General features: G+C 43.6%; 3 protein-coding genes across 4 annotated transcripts; all 3 read right to left on the bottom strand.

The window, feature by feature from the left end:
- Positions 1-5,199: 5,199 nt before the first annotated feature.
- On the bottom strand, positions 5,200-6,431 carry LOC123128089 (60S ribosomal protein L12-3). The gene is made up of 2 exons (XM_044548001.1): positions 5,849-6,431; positions 5,200-5,482 (listed from the first exon to the last, which is right to left on the bottom strand). Exon 1 carries the CDS (start codon positions 6,348-6,350, stop codon positions 5,853-5,855), a length of 498 nt encoding a protein of 165 aa, XP_044403936.1. The 5' UTR covers positions 6,351-6,431; the 3' UTR covers positions 5,200-5,482; positions 5,849-5,852.
- Positions 6,432-9,486: 3,055 nt separating this feature from the next.
- Positions 9,487-13,449, bottom strand: LOC123128088 (nucleolar protein dao-5). Its single transcript, XM_044548000.1, has 6 exons — positions 13,174-13,449; positions 12,532-13,024; positions 12,332-12,442; positions 12,130-12,225; positions 9,979-11,510; positions 9,487-9,863 (listed from the first exon to the last, which is right to left on the bottom strand). The coding sequence occupies exons 1-6, from the start codon at positions 13,318-13,320 to the stop codon at positions 9,783-9,785; spliced, it is 2,460 nt and encodes an 819-aa protein (XP_044403935.1). The 5' UTR covers positions 13,321-13,449; the 3' UTR covers positions 9,487-9,782.
- Positions 13,450-14,326: 877 nt separating this feature from the next.
- On the bottom strand, positions 14,327-21,735 carry LOC123128087 (uncharacterized). Of its 2 annotated transcripts, XM_044547998.1 has the most exons (18): positions 21,237-21,727; positions 20,572-20,630; positions 20,332-20,463; positions 20,099-20,239; positions 19,569-19,625; positions 19,281-19,375; positions 18,561-18,693; positions 17,744-17,923; positions 17,336-17,529; positions 17,092-17,158; positions 16,640-16,773; positions 16,360-16,426; positions 16,029-16,091; positions 15,716-15,948; positions 15,491-15,620; positions 15,312-15,404; positions 15,002-15,205; positions 14,327-14,910 (listed from the first exon to the last, which is right to left on the bottom strand). In XM_044547998.1, the coding sequence occupies exons 1-18, from the start codon at positions 21,595-21,597 to the stop codon at positions 14,632-14,634; spliced, it is 2,622 nt and encodes an 873-aa protein (XP_044403933.1). In that variant the 5' UTR covers positions 21,598-21,727; the 3' UTR covers positions 14,327-14,631. The 2 variants fall into 2 exon arrangements, 1 of the variants encoding a protein (XP_044403933.1); XR_006462931.1 differs by lacking the exons at positions 14,327-14,910; positions 15,002-15,205 and having other exon boundaries at positions 15,318-15,404; positions 15,491-15,567; positions 21,237-21,735.
- Positions 21,736-23,129: the final 1,394 nt, after the last annotated feature.

Raw genomic sequence — 23,129 nt, 5'->3', positions numbered from 1 at the left:
GAAGTATCCCCGACGAAATCGCTCCGCTAGAGAGAAAAAGTGCTCCTGCCCAGGTTGCACCTCGAGATGGCGGTGCTTCGTCCCGAAAGTCTTCTCTTGATGTTTTTCTAGGGCAAATGGCTTCATATAGGAGAAGGAGTGCCACAGAAGCCTACTGGTGGGCCCACAAGCTCACATGTCGCGCCCAGGTGGTGTGCCACCTAAGCTTCTGACTCACTGGTGGGGCCCCTCTTGGTGATTCTTCTTCCAGCATTATTTATTTATTCCAAAATAAATCTTCGTAGATTTTCAGGTCATTTCGAGCTTCGGAGAATAGTTGTCTCTATTGTAGTTTTTTTCAGGTCCAGAAATCCAGTCGTCGACAATTTCCCTCTCCATGTATATCTTGCATAATAAGAGAGAGAAGGCATTAAAATTGCATCGTAAAGTGAAATATTGATCTAAAACATTATAAATAAAAGTAGTATAACATGATGCAAAATGGACGTATCATTTCGCAATGTACCCAACAACGGTACACTAACATAAGTGGATTTGTATGAAAATGGGATGCAACCTCGGATTATTAGACGTACACATCAAAGAGACTTTACCCAGGTTTGTGCCCTTGTGATGCAAGTAAAACCCTAATCTTGCTTGTCTAGAGTTATATCAAGGAAAGTGAGTACAATGGGGGAGGGGATCCAACGACATAGATATGGGCTAGTTGGGTTTCGAGGTGGTAGAACTAGACTGGATGTCTTATATCGAATCTACTCTCAGCTAAGCTAGAGCTTTGATTCCTCTATCATCTTAGCCATCCAAGTAGAAAATTTCCCTTCCTTGTCCAGGTCTTGAGGTATTTATTGTCGGCCTTTGTTGGTTTGGCTTCTGTACGCCTTGGTATCCCAGCCTACGACTTGGACTCCCACTCATTTGGTAATGGAACGTCTCCCCTTCGGAAATCCTGGGGGTACCTGTTCATGGTAGTCATTTGCTCAAATGTGGGTTGAGCCTAGATATGGGCCTGGACGACCTACCTAGGGGTACACGCGCCATGATGTGAGGCAGAAGCCCACTTCCCATCGACAAGCCCCCCATCATATCAATGGTTGCCCTCGTCGTAAAGTCTTGCTCCGTGATGATGTTTTTCTGTACAATAGCACCCATTGGATGCAAAAATGTGTTAAACAGTAGCACAAATTTCTCGATCAGTTCGTTGCGAATGAAACCGCACTCGAACTGGATGGATTATCCATGGTTATTATTGTCAATGAAGGGTCCACATGGCATCTTGTACATGTTCGGCATGTATGTAGTGTCGAATGACAACCAGTAGTTGTACTTTGCATAGGCCCTGTGTGACGCACCGTCAATCCAGAACAACTCCACCTAGTCCTCGTCATCAAGCTTGATTCTCCAGTAGAAATGTGAATCCTTGACCCTCATCTTCTCAAAGTACGCAATAGCGCTCCCCACGTCTGCGTGGCAGTGATCCATGCGAAATTTACCTCGCTCATTTGTAATGTCTTACATCATGTAGGGTACATCATGAGCAAACCTGTAGAACCATGCCATCAGCTGCATCTGCCTTGCAGTTTCGATTACCTCCTCGGGGATGTTCTGATGTGATGACAGAAACTTTGTTAGGGATGGCTTTTTGATGAGGGGATGGTTGTAGTTGTCGTCGACGATAGTCCACCATGCATCTACATGTGTAACGTACATGTGGGCTTGGCATTCCTCACAACCTTTTCCCTTTTCCTCTCCTTCCCAAATGTTGGTTGGGTTTTGCACATCCTACAACTCCTCCTTGTCTGTGAGGGGTTTGCCATCCACTCTCTCTCTCTCTCTTACTCATGTCTTATCCAAAAGCCACACCTCCGTGCGTAAATCCTGTAGTGCTCACGACGTTTTTCAAACTGCCAAACTTCATTCCTGGATTAGGAGGTTGTGCAATACGCTTCCATGTTGCCGTATCCTTGATCATAGTTGATCGCACTTGATTCTCGAGTTGCCGGTTCACTAATTGTTGGCTCCCCAAAGCTCTCTGCTCCCATGCTAGCATTTGGTTTTGTACAAGGCAAGCTGCGGGGTATGCTCATCGTTCGAGCACTGGCAATGCGACATGGATACATGCTATCAGTAGTTTAGTCACGTGATTCACTCCATTCAAGATGTCTGGTAACTTTCATATAGTTTAGTCACGTGATTCACAAAGATTGGTACCTAATACACTATGAACACGATAGTTTATACATATGTTGTCTGGTAAGGATCTTACATAAAGATTAGTAAAATATCATATCATTTTTTGCTATCTTGGTAGTTTACACACTTGAAGGCTGCTAATTTCTAACCAGAAACAATGGCAAACAACATATTTGTGATCATGGTAGTTTATACACATGAAGGTTGGTAGGTGCACATGGATTTTTTTAACCTGTGACGGCGATGCTAGGGTTGGCATAATTATTGATCGTCGTATGTGCATTCTCATCCTAGTGATTCATTCTTGCACCACTCAGTATGCCATCCGCATTATCTTCAAGGTTAGACGCCATTGTAGCACCTGATTATTTTTTATATTCGCATGTTAATATTATCGTACACCATTTATTTTATCGTCAACAAAAAGGAAACTTACACATGTTCGCTGATTTTGTATACTTTTTTTGTTCACGTTTTTTTCAGAGGGATCTGATGGAAGCTCTTCATTCAAATAGCATGAGTTTCCCTTCATGTCTACAACACATTTTTTATACTGCTCGGGAACTATTCAATGTAGCATGAGTTTCTTCAACATTTTATATTTTAAGTCAATTTTTCAAACAGTAGAAAACAGTTTTTAGTGGTATTTTTGCTTTGGTAACTTTGATACATATGAGCTGATAACTTTTTCATAAACAGAATGACAACTTTCTTATTCTTTTTTTCTGAAAACTTTGACTTGCTACGATACCAAACTTAAAACGACAAACCCTATTTGCAGTTCTACCTTTGTCTTCTTGTTTTATAAGTATGTTCTTGTAACAAAATGGAACAAGTGGGTCTGCAAAGTTTTGTAGAGAAACCAGATGATTTTTGGGATTAAAAAGGTTACATTTTTTATCTAATTGTTCCTTGTGGATCTCTGCCCCAATCCCTGGCAATTTTTTTGATTCGGTGTTGATAATTGTGGTTTTCAGAGGACGGGGAGAAGAGAGTTTGGGGGATTTTCTAAAGGAATCGGGCATGGTGCTGTAGCAACCTCTAGATATAGAGAGATGATAGTTTTTTGGCGGTCGGTAAGGCCGAGTAGAACTTGTTTCCTGTGCCTGGGGTAAGAAACAGAGAAGAGGTGTGGTGGTGCAGATGACGTGGGAACTGATGATGCTTTTTTGTCCAAGATTTGGTGTGGATTTTGTGGATGGCTCGGCCTCGCGAGGTGGTTGCGTTCAGATATGTCTGTCACCAAATGGTTGGCAGTTATCGTTGTCCATTTTTTAAATGAGTAGATAATAAATTCACAAGAGATAGCAAAATAATAATTTGTGTGGTGACTTCACAATAACAAGCAACTACAATGGCCGACAATGTGAAATGTCAGCTCACATCTGCTAATATAAGTATGAGAGAGGTACTAACCACAAAGGAACATTTGTCCATCACAATCATGAGCGCCTCCCCTGAATCAGACGTGACTGCGACAACATTGAGGAAACTCAATCCTAATCTCAGAGGAATGGCCTACACCCTACTCCATTCGAGCAACCACCACACCTAGTCTCCTTTGATTCCATCCCACAACCCTCAAAATCATAGCTCTCTCCGCTTTGGCCGACCAGCACAGTTCAAACGACACCGTTGTACAGGAAGCGGAAGAGGGCAGTTGTGTGTTCCTCTGTCTAACATGAAAACAAACCCCCTCCCCCAACCCCCGATTTATTGTCGCCATGCCCGTGAATCTTGTAAGAGAATCCTCTAAATGTGTCGCACTGCTTCCCCTTCGGACGGTGGTAGGAGGGTGACGACGGCATCAAAGCAAGCACTACGTAGCGGCGTTAGAAGCACATGAGAATGAGGACGAAGGGTGAGAGAAGATGGAAGAGGATGAGGGCGACGACGGCATCAAGCAAGCGTAGCAGCGATGGAAGAGGATGAAGGCGAGGGCGGGATCAAGCAAGTATGAAGGAATGTGACAGCTATACAAGCGAATGAGGGCGTGTATAATGCATAGCCTCAAGGTGGTGCCTCGCATGCCATGTAGGATCGGATTTGACGTAAAATAGGTTCGGATAGAGAAGCGGGATCCTCTCCAAGAGGCGGATGCTTGAAAAGAAAAAGTGTGGTCCGATGACAAAATCTGAAAAGGTAGGAATGAAAAGTAGAGATGCATGTGTACTAAAGTCATTATTTTCATTTCTTAATGAGGTCCACTAATGGTAACTTGCATTAGGGAGAAAAAATAAATGTAAATGCCTCAAATTACTTTTTGTCATGGGGCATATGTATCCATATGCCACCATTGCACATGCCCTGAGAATGAGATGGCAAAGAGGATGAGGTCTGAGCTCCCTGCCGAGTGCAGGCATGTTATCCCTCACCAACAAGGAGCTGAGGGAATGTTCACTCTTCACTTATACATCCCAAAGTAAGTGTCACTAAAGTTGAAATAAATCAAGACACTTAATTTTGGATGGAGAGAGTATTACGGTAAATTAATGGATACAAGTTGTGGGACTGAGTGGATTTAAGCTTTGGGAATGAGTTTTTGGATGACTTCCTCCAGTGGCCTGCTTTTCGCAAGTCAGCTTCTGACAGACTTTAACTTTTCACTGATGGCGTTGCTGCCATACAGAATATACGTACGGTAATATAAATAGCCCAGACCGACAAATTTTCAAACAATAGCAGGACGGAGCAAAATTCAAGTCTTTCAGAAAATTGGGCCGACCTAATTCCAAATGCAAAATGACTGTCGAAGGATGCAAAAGAAAGATAGTACAATCTACAGTTCTGTCATTCTATCAATGTAGAATCCATATCTGAACTCTTTCTCATTTATACTCTCCATATCTAAACATAAGTCGTTTTTGCAGTTCAATTTGACAACCAAATTTTCAATTTGGTTCAGATCAAATAATGCAATTCTCATTAAGATAACTGAATTCAATGGACCTAATGATGAAATAACCCAGCTGCAATCAACTGCTTTAAGAGACAAGACAGCAAAGCAAATGCAGCAACTAACAATATATAAGAAACGCTCAAAACATCATTGACAAAACTCAACATATGATATTCTAGCTGCCATAATAACATTGATTGATTCCGGAAGGTACTCATTAAAGCAGTAAAAATAGTCTCACAATGGAACCACTAAAGCATGACAAAAGTTTCTTCTTCCGCAAGAGTAGAACAAGTGAAGACATCACATCCATTCTCTCAACTGCATCAGGAAGCATCTAGATAGGAGAAACTACTTCAGCAGCCTCACATAACAACCTCCCCAAAGCCAAGCCTGCATGATTAAACATAAAGCTGTTACAATGGATTCGTACGCAGTTTAATTACTGAATGTTAAATTCATAGCGAAGAATACAGTGTGATCAGATACAAGAATAAAATGGACTAGCATGAGCAACATTCATCCTAACAATACAAGTTCAGTCAAGGAATCTACTTAAAATCATCTATAGTTACTAGCATGAGCACTGAATCAACAGACAATCTTACCACATTCTACCTAGCTTTAATTGTCAAAATTCAAGTCCATATGACCTGCTATTACACGCCACTCTTCCTAACAAGTTAGCAGACCACAACAGCATTTCTGGTACCAGCAAAGCAACAAATGATTACCGCCAAACAAGAATCTGGTCGTTACCTTCTTAAGCGGGGATCTCCACCTCGCCGTCGTCGATCTCCGTCTGCAGATCCTTGGGGTCCTTGCCGTCGACGGTGCAGCCGACGCTGACGCAGGTGCCGAGGATCTCCTTGACGGTGCCGGCCATCTCCTTGGCCATGGAGCGGACCTTCATGATCTTGGCGATCTCGATGACGTCGTCGAGGCTGATGTTGCCGTTGTGCTTGATGTTCTTGACCTTCTTGCGGTCCCTCTCGGGCTCCTTGAGCGCCTTGATGACGAGGGCTGCGGCGGAGGGGACGACGGACACCTTGGCCTGGCGATTCTGGACGGTGAGCTTGACGGTGACGCGGAGGCCCTTCCAGTCCTTGGCCGTCTCCTTGGCGATGTCTTCTCCGATCTTCTTTGGGGAGAGACCGAGCGGACCGATCTTGGGGGCCAGGGACGACGCAGCGCCGACCTCCCCGCCGGTGACGCGGACATACACCTCCACGATCTGGGACGGGTCGAGCTTGGGAGGCATGGCTGCGAGCTTGGGCTGGGGAGGATTGGCTGTGGGTGTGGCGGCGGCTGGAGTTGGAGATGCTAGGGTTTGAGCGGCGCGCTTGTGTTGAGATTATATACTGTCTGGGGTGGATGGGGGTTAGGGTTTGGTGGTTTATTCAGTGGTATGAGTGTATTGGGCCGTCAAGGATCGTCAGAATCAGGCCCTTTGGGAGATTACTAAATGGGCTGCACCGCACATGTTGGGCTGAAGTAGTGGATGGTTTTAATAAAAACTAGCTAATTGTCCATGTGTTGCAACGGGAGCATACACATTCTAATGGTTACATCAATCATGTCTAACATATACCTTTAGAATACTCATGTACATTAGGCGGCATTGTCGATTTGATTTACCGTTAAATAATTTCTCGCGAATCAACCTGTGGTTGAGTTGGTTAGATGGACAGTGGTATCCCCAACCCACCAGGGTTCAAATCCTGGTGCTTGCATTATTCCTGGATTTATTTCAGGATTTCCGGCGATACGCTTTCAGTGGGAGTAGACGTTCCCGTCGACGACGAGGCGCCTACGGTGACTTCGTAAATCTCAAAATGATATGCCGGCTCAGTCTCTCGGAGGTGCTCATAGGGGTAGGATGTGCATGTGTGCGTTCATAGGGATGAGTGTATGCGCGTGTATATGAGCGCTTGTGTCTGTACTGATGCTCAAATAATAATAATAATTTCTCCTCTTCCACGAACTCATCTACCTCTCTTTCTCTAAAAAACAAAGACTTGATTAACCTTGAAGAAATAAACATAGTGTGTAGAGGGAATAGAGGGGAGGCGTGCGTGAACGTGTGTAGCGGACCGTTTTTCTCCTGGTTTTCTTGGTGCGTTAAGCATGGGATGGAGGGAGATGAAGATTGAGCGAAATAGGGACCTTATGTCTTTTTTAGGTAGTGTAGATATAAAAAATACGAAATCAGTAATTAGGGGAACCCCTTACAAAGCTCACTCCCACCTTCTACGACGATGACAAGTGCGCACTACGATGTGCGCCAACTTGTCGCTACTTGAGAGTCCTTTTCTGTAGATTCATTTTTTCAAAACGTTTTATCTCTTGCACCTTGCGTCCAAATCATGAAGCATTTTCATTATGGGATACCAGAAATAAAAAAACACAAAAAAGAAAAAAAAATATAAACCAGAAAAAGGACCAAAACTCAGGAAAATCGAAAACTAAACGTGAAAGCACAATTGTGCAAAGGGAAGCACAACTATGCATTTTTTAACTTTTTTTGGAAGCACAATTGTGTATTTTCCTTTTTGAGAAGCATGGCTCTTAGAAGTATAACTGTATTTTTTTCCCTTTTCGGTAAGCACATTTGTGTTTCTCGTGGAAGCACAGTGCTTCTCACAAAAGCACAACTATATTTTACTCTTTTTTCGAAAGCACAACTTTTGCTTCTCGCGAAAAAGCAATGCTTCTCAAAAAAGACCGGCCAAAACCTAGGGAAACCAAGCAAACGTTGGAAAAACCAAACGAACCCCAAAATGGGTGCAGAAAAAACAATCCCGATGGTAAACCTAGCGCGCAACACATGGCAGCGAATGAGTGCACCACTTGGTGCGCTCCCGGACCAAGAAAATGGTCTCAGCCGGAGCCCTCCAAGTGGTAAACCATAATTGGTTGCTCCAAGTATAGCGAATTGCACCAGACCTCCTGTCTAGCGTCTTCGGCGCGAGCGTAGCGGGCCATGGCCCAATTTCTCCGGTCCCTTGCTTAGTCGATTCGGTTCGACTATGAGCTTTCATTAGATTGTAGCACACTCATACGCCAACTGTTGTTCATAAAATAATCAATTACTAGCAAAAATTGGTTTTTTAACTTTGGACAAAGCAAAAAAGTGCTCGTGAGTTTGACAATAATCTTTTCAAAATGGAAAAAAGTGCACTAATTTAGAAAAAAGTTCTTGAATATGAGAAAAAGATATCGAATTCAGAAAATTTTCATGAATATGAACACAATTTTGACAAAAATATTCTTGAATTCAAATAATGTTCATGAATATCAGAAAAAACATGTATTTGAAAAATGTTTGCAAACTGAAAAATGTTCATGAATATGAAGTCGAGTTTGGCAAAACAAAGTTCACAAATTCAAAAAAAATCATGTATCCGCAAAATATTCACGAATATGAATGCAAGTTTGACAAAAATGTTCTCGAATTCTAAAAAGTTCATGAATATTGGAAAAGTTCATAAATAAATTTGAAAATTGTTCCTGAATTCAAAAAATGTTCGCTAATCCAAAAAATATTCATCAATATGAAAAAAGTTCATGAAATCAAAAAATGATTATGAATTAAGAAAACATGAATTTGAAAAAAATTATGGATTTTTCAAAAGTTTACAATTCCAAAAATGTTCAGGAATTTGAAAAAAAGTACATGATTTTTTTTTGAAAAGGAAAAATAAAATTAAAACGAAAAACCAGAGATCGTTGACGCACTTGATTTATTTTGAGGATACTTCAAGCTGAAACTCCTTGGCCAGCAATCTCTTTTTGATTATTTAAATGAAGCATTCACATGAATATTGCAGATCAAATCTTAGGACTACAAACTTTCGAACCCATTAGGAACTCTTATTTGTAGTACTACTTTATTTTTTTCAACCAGGCTAAACCCCATTTTCCATTATACAATTATTTATGAAGGCAAATTTATTAATTTTTGAACATAGTTACAACGTCCACTAATGAAAACCAGAGGATCTCCCGTCCAGACACAAGTATTGGATCCTTCCACATGGGCACCTAACAAATGAGCTACAATATTCCTATCCCTCAAACAGTCCGGGCAACCTGCCGGACAAAAACCCAAGAGCAACAATCTGTACAGTTTGTTTGCATACAAACAAGACGCTAACGCAAGAGCACTGCAGCTTACCATCTAATGCCAAACTAACAGCGACTTGACTGATATTGCAGTCTACGAACCAGATGTGAAGACACTAACACTATGACTCTGTAACATGTAGCAAATCAATCCATAAGTTTTCACTGTAATGACTAATGATAATATCACGGCAAATTCATTCCTGACCAGTTGAAACAAACAAGCAGTTGAAATCGCTAGATTCACATTTGATTAACAGGGCACAGCAACCTAATGAACTGGTATATATATTACTCATTATATAATCCATATCCATTTGACATATACCACAGAACAAACACGGACAACCAGAACCGACACGAACTGTATAGGTTGGTTCAGAGAAACCATGGTTTCACAACCCGATGCTCTCGACCCACACACACACAAAAAATTGAGCATTTCACTCCTCGGCAGCATTTGGAAATGAAAAAAAGCAAAGCCTAGTTATCACGGCACAACTAGAGCCCTCTCTCCTTCATTCAGTCCCAGCAGATGCTTGATGATTCCAGTGAACTCCTGCGCCGATCAGCACTCAGCGTTGTCGTCCAGCTCCGCGAGCGCCACCCTGCTGCCTTCATCGGCAGTGATGGCCAGGTTCTTCCCTTCCTGCACCAGATAAAGCACAGGCATCAGAAGTCAGTGTACGTCAGTACAAGGAACAGCATATAAATTAGCAGAGATGAGATAATGGTATTAACAAAGGTTTGTCAATTGTAATTACCTTGGCAGCAATAAGACCCTCCTTTAAAGCACTCTTAAGCTTCCTTAGGCTCATGTTAGTGAGGGCGACGTTTTGCTTTGCGCACTCTTCATTCTTCTCCTCAGTGATGGTGAACTTGTGCAGTGTCTTGACGATGGTCTCGGCGTGCTGAGAAACCTCACTGCCCTCGCTGGATTCTTCAAGTTCTTCGATGATGACAGAGTCAACAGTCTTGGCTTCAAGTTCTTCAAGACCCTCCTTCAAAGCACTTTTAAGCTTCCTTAAGCTCATGTTAGTGGTGGCAGAGTCAGCAGTCTTGGCTGCAGATGAGGCAGGAGTAGCATGGATTGCCTCAAGCGCCACCTGAGAGCTGTGGCTTTCAGTTTCAGCATCACTGAATTCAACATCGTCAAACTCTGATGACAGATCAGCGCTGAAATCGTCTTCCTCTCCACTCTCCTCATTTTCTTTAGGCTCTTCAACTGTCTCCGGCATCTTGAGATCCTCCTCTTCTTCATTAGAATCAAAGTTAGCTTCAGTGGAGTCGTTAGCCTTCTGCATATCCTCATCCTCGAGGTCCTCCTCTTCATCAGAATAAAAGTTCACAACAGCAGAGTCGCTCACCTTCTGCATATCCTCCTCCTCGAGGGAATCCTCCTCGCTGCTGTACTCACTGAGGTCATCCTCCTCGCTGCTGTACTCACTGAGGTCATCCTCCTCGCTGCTGTACTCACTGAGGTCATCCTCCTCACTGCCCACTCCATTGAGGTCACTCTCCTCTTCTGTCAGATCACTCTTCGGCGAATCATCAGCAGCGACTTCCTTCTCTGTAACAGCAGCTGGGATCATCTTGGTAGGAGCATCAGCAGTCTCAACAGTGGAACTGAAAGCATTTTCCTTAATATCATCAGCAGCAACATCCTTCTCGGTCACCGCAGCTGGTGTCATCTTGTTAGGAGCATCAGGAGTCTTAATGGTGGAATGGAGAGCATCTTCCTTGAAATCAGCAGCAGCAACTTCCTTCTCTGTCACAGCAGCTGGGGTCATCTCGTTGAGAGCATCAGAAGCCTTAACAGTGGAATTGAAAGCATCTTCCTGGAAATCATCAGCAGAAACTTCCTTCTCTGTCACAGCAGCTGGGGTCATCTTCTCGTTAAGAGCATCAGAAGCCTCAACGGTGGAATTGAAAGCATCTTCCTTCAAATCATCACCAGCGACTTCCTTCTCTGTCACAGCAGGTGGGATCATCTTGTTAGGGACATCAGATGCCTCGGCGGTGGAACTGAAATCGTCTTCGTTGATGGCTTCCTTTGGCACTTCAACAGCAGCTACTTCCTTTTCTTCACTGGCACTGTTGATCTCATCAACTATCTCGAACACAGGTGACCATTTGCTGCTTTCACCATCTTCAGTTGAGGCACCTTCAACGTTTTTGATAGCTAGTTCAGGTGTGGCCTTGGAAAGGACACCTAAGATAGGTGAATCCTCCATTGCGGACAAGGGAACAGACTTCTCAGCACTGGCAAGCTTCTGTTCTTCCTCAACTGCAGCTTCTGATGCATCATGGTTCATAATTAGCAAATGGAATCAACAGATAAAGGACAAAATTTATAAAATACAAAAGCAATGACATGGGTGGATTTTGGGATGCTACAGTTAAGTCATATTGGCTACAGATAAAGCAAGGAACAAATGGATACATTTCAGAGTCGCTATAGATGAACATGAAGTTTGAAATGAAACATTTTAGTCCTAAGGCAACAATCCAGAGTACTAATGAGTACATATAAACAAGTAACATATGAATGAAATTTGAAATGTAAATCTAGACCGAGTACAAATAACACAGGAATAAATGGATAGATTTTTAACTGCCACAGCCTAGAGTTTAAAAACAAATGGATAGTACATTTCAGAAAGCTCTTGATAAGACAGACAAACAGATGAAGGTTTGAAATGAAGCATTTCAGTCCAAATGAACAATCCAGAGTGCTAATCAGTACTACAGATAAACAAGAACCAGATGAATGAATGTCAAAATGCAAATCTATATGCCTAAACAGTACAGATAAGCCGAGAAACAAATTGATGAATTTTAAAATGCCAGTCTAGAGTCTTAATCAAGGATTGGCTGAAAGGACTCTGAAGCATCGGTGATGTGAACCATCTCACCTTCCTGGAGCTTGGTAGCCTCTTCCACAACTTCCTCCAGCTTAGAATCTTCACAGCTCTTGTCAGCAGATTCAGTGGGCACAACAGAAGAAACCACTGCACAATCAGGAAGCCGAATCAGTAACTATTCTCAAACAATACAGAAACCAACTTATAACAGGCACATAATTCTAATAGTAACCAGAATCAGTAACATAATCACCTTCATCTCCCTGCTCAGGTTCATCCGCTTTGCTGTTTCCTTCTTCCGGAAGCTTTGTAACTTCCTCCTCCTCCTCCTCAGGATCATCGCACTTCTCATCAGAAGTAACGCCTGCATGATCACAATGTTCGCATAAAAAAACTGCCCCCATGCAATCGAACAATCAAACATAGTGATTAAGGTTAGGAAATCACTCTCACCCTTGGGCTCTGCTTCATGCACCTTCTCCTCCTTGAGTTCGGTCGAATCCGCTTCTTCCTGGTCCAAATCAAACATCGCCTTCGATCTCGCCGTCTTCCTAGTCGATCTCTTTGTGGTGGACACCTCGACCTCCATGGCCTTCTCGGTCTTCTTAATCGACCTCTGGCTCCTCCGCAGAGTGCCCGCCGCGGGAGTCGGGGGGAGGGGCGCGGGCGTGGCCCGCGGGCGGCGGCTGGTGCTGCGCAGCGCGACGCCAGGGGTGCGCACGATCTCCTTGACGAGATTCCGCTTCACCTCGTCCTCGCCCTCCTCGACTTCCATCCGGATGGCCTCGGGCGACTTGACCGAGACGCGGCGGCCGCGCGGGAGCGGGCTTCCTAGATGCTGCTGGTCCTCCCCGGCCGCCGGCGCGGCCTTGAGGACCGACTTCATCGCCGACTTGCCCGGGGTCGGGAGGCAGAGCGTGGTGCCGATCTGGTCGATCCCATCCACCTAATAACCCACAGCAAAAACCCGCATCAAACGGCCATCCCCACGCCCAAATTCATCCCCACCCTAACGAGTCCCGCAACGAACCATCCGCATCTCAAAAACAACAACGCGAATCGGAAGGGGGAAGCCGAGGAGGGAGGGCGCGTTACCGCGGCGAGGGACTGGAGGGCCTCGACCATGGCGAGGTTGGTCATGTTGGCGCGGACGCCGTTGAGCTTGCAGAGCGCCTGGAGCTCGCGGCGCGAGAGGGCGTTGAAGTCCATGTCCGCCGCCGCCGTCTGCATCTCCATCTCCATCGCTCCCGTCTCCTGTCTCTCACCTACCTACCTCCTCCTCCCGTGGCGCGGCGGATGGATTTGCTCGTGGATGGCGAAATGAATGCTGAGATGCGGCGGGGCTAATCGGGGGGCGAGGGGTTATATAGGAGCGCGCGTTCGGGGAGGGCTTTATGACCGTTGGGGGCGAGGCGGCGCTCCGCTCGCCTGCCTAGGGTTTGCCCTCTGCCCTTCCTTTTTGAATGTTTGAACAGGGGCCAGGCCAGATCGCGTGGCGGCTCCGCGGGGCTCCGCGTACCCTCTAGGCTAGGCTGTCCCCAGTCACGTCGCTGCGCGCGGGCCCGGGCGGGAGACGCCGTGCGAGTGAGCGACGGGACACGCTGTCACACAGATCTGATTGTTCCCGGTTTTGACCAGTCTCGCTGCCGCGTGGGTCCCGGGACAGCGTGAGGTGTAGACGCGCCTCGCTTTGCGAGTTTGGAAGGCGTTGATTGATTCCGGGGGCTGTGGCTGGATCCTTCGAGGCTTCCCGATTTTGCCATAAATGGAGATCGTTTTTGCTTCGTTGGTCATCACATTATTGCCGAGCCAATAGAAACCTCATCGATTTTCACTGAGACCGGGTGAGAGTTTCCGTGTGGAACGAAACTGTTTCCCTTGTTGCTGGGGTGTGTGTGAAAAGGAACGGGTTTGCTTGCGGCACAAAAAAGAGTTAAAAATCAACGAGTCTCTATTTTGAACATTCTAGTTTTCTCCCTCGTATTTGCTCAAAAATAATTGTAATTATGTACTATTTTCTCAGCTAGTGTATATTCTTTTTTTTGGGGGGGGGGGGGGGGAGGACTTCTGATATATTTATCTTCAAATCATGACAGTACAACAAACATTAGAAATAATAAAAATTACATCCAGATTCATAGACTACCTAGCGACGACTACGAGAGCCGAAACGAGCATGTCATATCCAGTTTGGCAGTTCCGTGTTCAACACCAGAGAAGTACAAGTGATCCAGAACAAGTATGTACAGAATTACAAACACTGCTAAGAGAACTCGATTAGTCATTGTACATAGTACACGCAAGTACATGTTTTTTTACATGCTGAGAAATTAGTACACCACTACTGTGAACAAGGACACGTACAGTTGGTACCTGGTCGCATATGTACAGAATACAACACCTTGTTACTCCCTGCCTGCTTCCTTCGATTATTTTCCATTTCCACAGATGGACTGTGCACTTCCGAGGTTTTGGCTACGTCTATCATTCTTTTGCATTTTGCATCCCCTGTATGTATCAATGAGCCAATCTGATCAATTACCCTGAGAACTACTACGTCCTCACTTCCACTATATCTCCATCCTTGAGCTCGGTTTGAGGCAGCACAAGTTGGCCATTCACCCAAAGCAGCTTCCCATCCACACCCATTCTTCTACCGGCGTCAGCAGCTGTGCTGCCAGTACTCATCCTCATTATCTTCCCATACGGCCAGCAGATGATGGCCACCTCACGAAGAATTGGATCGGTCAGCGAGCCGAGACTTCTCTCCGCTACCGATGCTCGACGGCGTACTTGCTCCTCCCATTGAAGCATTGTCCTGAGCAAATGGACCTATGACAAATATAGTGAATATAAGCAGTGAGATTCGAGGTTTCCTTTCACTAAACAAAGTAAATGGCAGAAATGGCAACAACATGTTGACCTTGTTGTTGATGGGATCACTCAAGGGAGTAGAGATTGGAAGGTCGGAAGTTGATCTATCACCGTTGCTCGATTCAGATGTCAGGGTGGAGGTTTCTTTGCCTTCAAATACTGCAGATACAACCATCCAGTACTCCTCCTCTTCCTCTTCCGTCAAATCAATTATTTGAATAAATGTCGGCAAAAGTCTCCCAAATTGGTCTTGCTACAAAAGACATTAAAGGTGTACAGGATATCAATCAACCATATGAACAACAATGTAGTACTAGAAACAAATTGATACGAAGTAGTAATGTTTCAGCCATGCAAACCTTATGGTATATACCATCCCGGCATAGTGTGTACTTCTCCAGGTTTGTTGACCAGTCACCATGTCCTGGTGCACACCACCATTTCTCAGTTACCTGAAATAAGTATGAGTGTGAGATAGAAACAAATGCCTTCTCACATGCAGAATCCATAAACAAAAAATTGTCATCATCAGATATACCTTCTTATGAAGCCTAGCATAAGCCTCCCAACGCTTCAACTGAAAGGAAGATCGCCGCTCAGCTACATCTTCAGAAGCTTCAAGGGTAAAACGTACAGCAACAAGCAATTCTTTAGCCCCTTTTTCTATGCTGCAATTTGACTTACACAAATCAGAAATCAACTGCAATAACAATGCTACAAAATAAACAACAAAGTATGTTCATAACTGAAGTTGAAGCTATACCTGACAATGACAGCTGCCAGTAAGTGATTACCATCAATTCTGAGGACCGGATGCCCCACTTTCATAGAAATATACTTTGAGGGCACCCCGTCTGTTATTTCATCTTCTGAAGAACTTGATGCATACGACGTACTTTGTTTTATCTTGTTACCCATGCCACTTCCCGTGTTAACACTGCTCTCCTTGTACAACCAATGCGCAGCCAGTCCATACTCTGCATACTCATGCATTCGCTGTGGACAACAACCTCCAACAGGATCAGGACGAACTGTTAAGCATCTATTCAAACAAAATAAGAAGAAACTTTATCTACCTGGGTCCTAATTTGGACCTCCAGCGGTGAGCTATCGGATGCCTGAACTGCTGTATGGAGTGACTAGAACAGAAAATAGCCACCAGAAAATTGAAGTGCAAATAGGGGATGGAAGGAGTCAGTAAACAAGGCAGTCTAGTAATTGATTCGACAAGCAGGTCAGGGTTCAACTCTAAGCTAGTTCATGGTATGGACAGCATAATACCATTACTAGCTTGGGTGATTAGCAGTTCCCAAGCAAAACTAAGCACACTCGAATTTTTGGATTAATTCATACTTCCGCATTAATACTGGCTACAAGATGTTTTATTTGGTGAGAGATGATGCTTACTTGGTAACCGCTGCCCTTAGGGTTGATAATATAGTCATCAAACTCCCCATCGATTGGAGTCCATAACCTGCACATGCAGATAAAGCAGACAATTAAAATATGAACTTAAACTAGCCACAAAGAACATCCATAATGATAAAAAGGCCAAGTTACACGGAAATATGATGATGCTACACCGATACATCAAATGAAGCATTTATTTGGTCAAGTAGCAACTCCAGCATATCTAGACCTTCTAGACATGGGTAGCTCCACATAAATAATTAAATTCACAGGAAACCTGTGTACTATATCAAGGATGCTGTAGCAACTCCTGACTGCAGGTCCATGCAATGCACCATTTTTGTCTCCAACAATCACCCTCAACGCACGAGCATCGTATACTTGTCTAATGCCTACACGTTTCCTTTTCATCTGTTGATACAAAATGTGTCAGTAACTAACAAATCCAACATGCAGAAGTACGCGCCATAAGAAAATTCTTTCAGTAAGGCTGACAACTCCAACATACATTCTCAAATTTATGATCATAATGCATTGGTTACACATGTACTCCCTCCGTCCCAAAATTCTTGTCTTAGATTTGTCTAGATACGGATGTATCAAGTCACGTTTTAGTATTAGATACATCTGTATCTAGACAAATCTAAGACAAGAATTTTGGGACGGAGGGAGTACTTAACAACACGAATAATACTATTTGTATGTAGTCAAACAATTGACTAATGGTACCTTACAGTAGATGCTATACAAGCTTTTGAGTCTACTTGACAGCCTAACTTCCATCCCAGGTATATACCTGCAAAAGATGTAGTGTAATTCAAGAATGAGAACCTCAATGCTACTAGTGGGCATGCAGATTTAGATAATTAGATGTGAAGTTGGGCATCCCTAAGATCACTAGGTTGTGAACTGCAGATTTAGATAATTAGATGTGAAGTTGGGCATCCCTAAGATCACTAGGTTGTGAACTTACGACGTTGTTATAAGCAATTCCTGCTGAAGTTCTTCCTCACAAGCTGCTAAAGATGTTAATGCAATAGCAGCGTCATCAACAATTTTAGGCTTTCGTATGGATGCTTCAGAATTACTTTGGAGATTATTAAGGAAGTCAGAGCGCCTTCTCCGATCCAAAAAGAGGTCAAATGGCAATACAGCTTGCAATAAATCCTGCAGTGAAGGAAGGATTTATAATAAGATAAGCTATCAAGCATACCAGTTTGAGGAGAATGATAAAGAATTTATTGTGTTCAATCATACATATGCTGATGAGGGAAGCGAGGTACGGGAGGCAATATAAGTGAAAGTTGCATGACATATCGATGTTAGTCAATCTGATTGTTTAGTATATGTTGCTAGTGAACATATTCATTTACTAACGCACCTCCATATTTGATTGTTCTTGGTCGCTCGAACTAAGTAAATCATGGGTGGAAGTCGCGTGCACTTCCTTCGTGGAGGCAAGCAAATCACTTCTAATTGATGACCTTCTCATGCTTTTATCCTTGCTGGTAGAATTCCACATCGAAGTAAGTTCAGATCGTATTTTCATGAAAACTTGGGGCTGCGAGAATTTGAAGGAGATAAGAAACATTTAAAAATAATGATGCACGGAATAAAATAAGGCATTACAAACTATAATGGTACTAAACAAGAGGTACCATGATAACCTCATTGCAGATGCAAGATCAAGACATGAGTAACTCGATGAATAGGTCAAAATAACAGCCTATGCTTTCATCCCAAAAAAAAACAGCATATGCCCAGTGACAGAACTAAATGGAATATGGTCTCTTTGGCCCTTTCAAATGCACAAAATATTACTAATTGGTCTGCCTAAACATATTTTAAGCATTTTGGTCCAACAGTGAAAGAGATCTAGTTTATCACAATCATGCATTATAAAATGGCTCCTAAGCATCAAATCAACATGTTTGAGGGACCCATCAAGTGGTGTGGCATGCAAACAAATCTTGCGTCAAACACTCAAAGTTACGACAATATAATGGCTATTAACCATGAGATGAACAAAGTATCTCTTGAAATTTGAAGAGAGCATAACAACAAATACACAACATAAAGCCCACGTGGTATGTATCCAGAACCAAGTAAAGCCAAAAGACGTATCACACTGGGGTAATATTACAGATGAACAAAAGTAACATTTCGGAGGCAACCCATATGCTTAATAGAATAAAAACCTGAAGGACAGCAAAGCATAAGTCTTCTAGCTCAGCTTTCAAAGCCCAGACTCCCAATCGAGAAGCAAGTGAGCACCAGACAGCTAATGTCTCTTGAGCAACAGCCTCAGCTTTTGGAATGGGAAGAGCATAGCTGAAATGCTGATCTTAGTAAGCACACAACCATTTACATAATCCAATAGCTATTTGAAAGCATACTTAAGTTAAAAGTAGGAGCATTTCAATACATATAGAGAATGCTGAGGTGCTGGCAATAAGGCAACTAAAGGAGTGTGTTACGATGCTGATGGACATAAATGATTCGAAACAAGTACCACTGCTGGTTTGAAGGGGAAATACACAGTAAGTTCCAGATGGGAACAAGACAAACAAGATAGTTAAGGCCGGTTCATTTTGCATCACTGACTCTAGCAGTTGGTCTTTATGGTAAGGTGAAACAGAAATTGCTGATGAGAATCATTAGAAGCTCACAAAAAACATATCATGGAGGTATTGTCAAGGATATTGTCATGTGACAAGCCAGAAAAATCGGTACTCCCTCCGATCCATATTAATCGTCGCTGCTTTAGTACAACTTTGTACTAAAGTTGTACTAAAGCAGTGACAACTAATATGGATCAGAGGGAGTATTACAATTGAAGATACTAAATACTTCAGATTAAACGGCAGGTTTTACGTGTACAGCAAGCTACATAGTAAGGAGAAGCCTAAATAACTTACATTGTTCGCATATTGTGCAAGCGGTCTGCCAGCTTGATAAGCACCACACGAGGATCATCAACCATCCCCAATAGCATAGCACGCAGGTTGTTTGCCTGGCTGACAACAGGACAATCATAAATTCCTGAGTTTTTTGGGAGCAGCATCATATGTTTTTATGGCAAATTACAAATATACCAATGCACTGTTTGGAACTAATTTTTATTAATAAGAAAAATCATAGGAAAAGAGAGTGGACATTAAGCATTAACAATCTCTAAGAGTAGCTTAATAAGGAATGGAACATACTTCTTCAGAAGTAAGAGTGCTTCCACCAGTGTTTTTTTGCCGATGCCTGCGCAGTAGCTGTAATGTAAAGCTCATAGTCATGGACAATGGCAAAAACATGTTGAAGAGAAAGAAAGTACAGACGACAGAAAGTGTTACACAATGCAGTGATTATGATCTTTCAAAATAACAATAGGAAGGGATGAACTGCATTATGCAACAAGGACAGAGCAAATTGGCATGCATATGGTGTATTGAGACATCTGAAGCAAGTAGACTGAAAATTTAAAATAACTCAGCATCAGGAGAAAAAAGGACTGAGATGGAACTTAAAACTGGTAGGAATGTCACCGTATACTGAATTCATTAACAACAATTTTAGTAATACAGCGTGCATCATGCAATAATAAGCACATTTACTATATCAATCATGTCTTCACCATCATGATTTGCATCCCAATATTGTATGGTAGTGAGATAGCACTTATGAATCAATGCTAGCACTAGCAGAGAAATGCTTATATAGAATGCTTTACTAACAAATGAATAACCTGATTTATGTAGCTCAGTTTTGATACACCAGATACCAAGCTTGCAACATCATCCCCAAATTGCTCTGCTACGCTCTTCAGGTTCTCAGCTGTATCATCAATAACATCATGAAGAATACCAGCAACAACGGTATTGATTGCCTACATGAGATGCAACCATGGGATTAGAGATGAAAGAAGGAGAGCATTCATCAACTAAAACCTATAGAAACAGAAGGGCAGCGCAGCCATACTCTTTCTCCAGTGGATGGGACCAAGGCAGCTAAGATTTTCCCCGTATGTATGCAGTGTGTAACATATGGGTCTCCTGTTCTCCTAAATTGCCCAATGTGAGCTGTACTTGCAAATACAATTGCTTTCTGCACCTGTATCACGGGATTGAGGATGTCAAATAAAGGAGTAAAAATGTCAAAGTTCAGGTGAATACATATATATGACAATTTTTGTTAAGAATGTCTCTAATGTTTTAACACCTTTGGATCCTCAAATATTTGATATCCTGTCACCTCCACTCCTTCAAATACAAGAGTATCTGCACGTATACAGAATAAAAGTGTAAGGTAGGCAAAAGAACGGATGCATATCTTACTCAAATGGGTGCAGGGCCTGCGGTCATAGGAATGTTACTGGCTTATTGCGGCAACAGTGTTAACTAAGCAGTAAGAAACAAACCTATTACTGATTTGTTATGTCATACTACTACAAGAGTACACTATGAGGTGTAAAATGCTCTGCGGTGCATACATCACTTAACTGCTACTTCCAACAATTCAAGCATGCGAATAAATTACTTCAAATATATATATATGGGTCTGCCTAGGACACATCTAGATGTGACATAGTTATGTCACATCTAAGCTGATTTTCACTCTGTTTGTGGTCTATTTTTTTTGTCCTAGTCTTTTTTGTTTCTTGTTGATGCATTATATACTTGTGGGAGGTTAGATGTGACATCCTTAAAAAACATCTAGATGTGAATTAGACAAACTGTATATATAAAGCTAAGACGCAATGATTTAGATGGTCTAGAACGCGATCAACAGAGCTTATTAGCTAGTTGCACATATGGAATGGAAGCATAGTGATTCACAATTGAATAAATTACTCCGTACATGCTACGCAGAGAGAGGGTATCTACCAGGCAGCTGCTCGATGCGAGGCCAGAGGAAGTCGACCTTGGTCGACAGGCACGCCCCTGACGCGATCGCCACGGCCGAGACCGCCAGTTGCGCGATAGTGGATGCCACGGCGCCGTGAATCGCGCCGCCGCTTCCCCCCGCGACGGCCGCCGCGGCGATCACCTCCCCGGCCCCTACGAGCGCGGCCGAGGCCAGCGCGAGCCGCGGGGCCACGTGCTCGAGCACGCACCCCAGCCGGAGCCGCGCCCTCCTCCGCTCCCCGCGCGCCAACGACGCCGCGGCGCTCGCCGGGAGCAGCACGAGGCGGCGGCCGAGCATGCCGGCGTCGGGGGCTGACGTGGACGCCGGCGACGGCGTCATGCGAGTCGGGCGGGCCGCTGCGGTTGCGGGGGTGCTCTCCGGCCGTGCGCGGGCGGGGAGTTTCTATCTCATTCTGGCACGCACGGCGCGTGAGTGGCGACGAGTGGTGGGGAGGGGGTGACCGGGTGAGGACGCCGAGGCGTGTTGGGTTTGTGTGGGTGGCTGTGGCTGGGACGGAACGGCGTTTCTCACTCCGCCTGTCCCCTCTAGCTCCTCCTGTTGTGCTGATTTGAAGGGGGTTAAATCCCGTACAAGCCAAAATTCTTCCAAATCTCCTCCAATCCTTGGGAGGAATGAGAATTAACCGAACAAGGCCTTACAGTTTTTTTTTTTTACTACTACTTGCTAGATTATGAGTTTTGCTTGCCTTGGTATTTATTTATCGAAAACGTTACTCCCTTCGTCTAGGTGTGTAAGTCATCTTACGAAAATCAAATAATTCCAAAACACTTAGGCGCGGTGCATTAACTTCTACCTCGTTTTTTGTTTCTTCACATATCAACTAATAAGAAACGAGGGGTTTGCATGCTTAATGACTTGAGACTACCAAACACGACATGCAGTGGTTAGTTCATTGCATGCAATGATATTAATTAGTAAATAAACATTAAGGTCTCTCGTTTTTCTCTCCTCTTTGGTCACGGTGCACAATCTAAAATGACTTACTCACCTAAACGGAGGGAGTATTAGCGAACGTCAACCAGGAAGGGAGTGGCAAGGGAACGTTTATTTATGGCAAGTTGTGTGGTGGGAGATGGCAAATCCTGTCTTTTTTACAATATTTTTTTTCTTCTTCCTAGAAGTTGTCCCGTGTTTCCGACAAAATTGGCTAACGTAAATTGCTAGCTAATACATTCGCAATTGATACCCTCCCTGCAAACGCTCGCTAGTTATTCGGGTCCTTATTTATTTACTTCCCGAAAGACATCACCACCATTTTTCATTACACTAAAAGAAGTAGAAAAAAGGACTACAATGATAAGGGAGAGGGGGAGGGGAATAGAGCTCGGCTTCAAAGATCTTGTCAACTCAATCAAAGCGTAGGTTATTGGCATCCATCCTCATCTGACCAAACAAGATAAGGCGTCTTAAGTATCGAGTGTGTGGTTGATAACTAATAACACCACATAAAAAGAAGCGAGAGATGTCACATAGGAACGAGATGATCTAAGAACATGTCACAAACTTAACAACGCAACTTTAGATGAAACACCTGTTGGGGAACGTAGCATAAATTCAAAATTTTCCTACGTGTCACCAAGATCTATCTATGGAGTCATCTAGCAACGAGGGAGGAGTGGATCTACATACCCTTGTAGATCGCGCGCGGAAGCGTTCAAGAGAACGGGGTTGATGGAGTCGTACTCGTCGTGATCCAAATCACCGATGATCCTAGCGCCGAATGGACGGCACCTCCGCGTTCAACACACGTACGGAGCAGCGACGTCTCCTCCTTCTTGATCCAGCAAGGGGGGAGGAGAGGTTGATGGAGATAGCTCCAGCAGCAGCACGACGGCGTGGTGGTGATGGAG

The sequence above is a fragment of the Triticum aestivum genome, chromosome 6A (genome assembly GCF_018294505.1).
Source record: "Triticum aestivum cultivar Chinese Spring chromosome 6A, IWGSC CS RefSeq v2.1, whole genome shotgun sequence".
Classification (NCBI taxonomy): Eukaryota; Viridiplantae; Streptophyta; class Magnoliopsida; order Poales; family Poaceae; genus Triticum; species Triticum aestivum.
The sequence above is the reverse complement of the archived record's forward strand: the minus strand, read 5'-3'. Positions and strand labels throughout refer to the sequence as shown.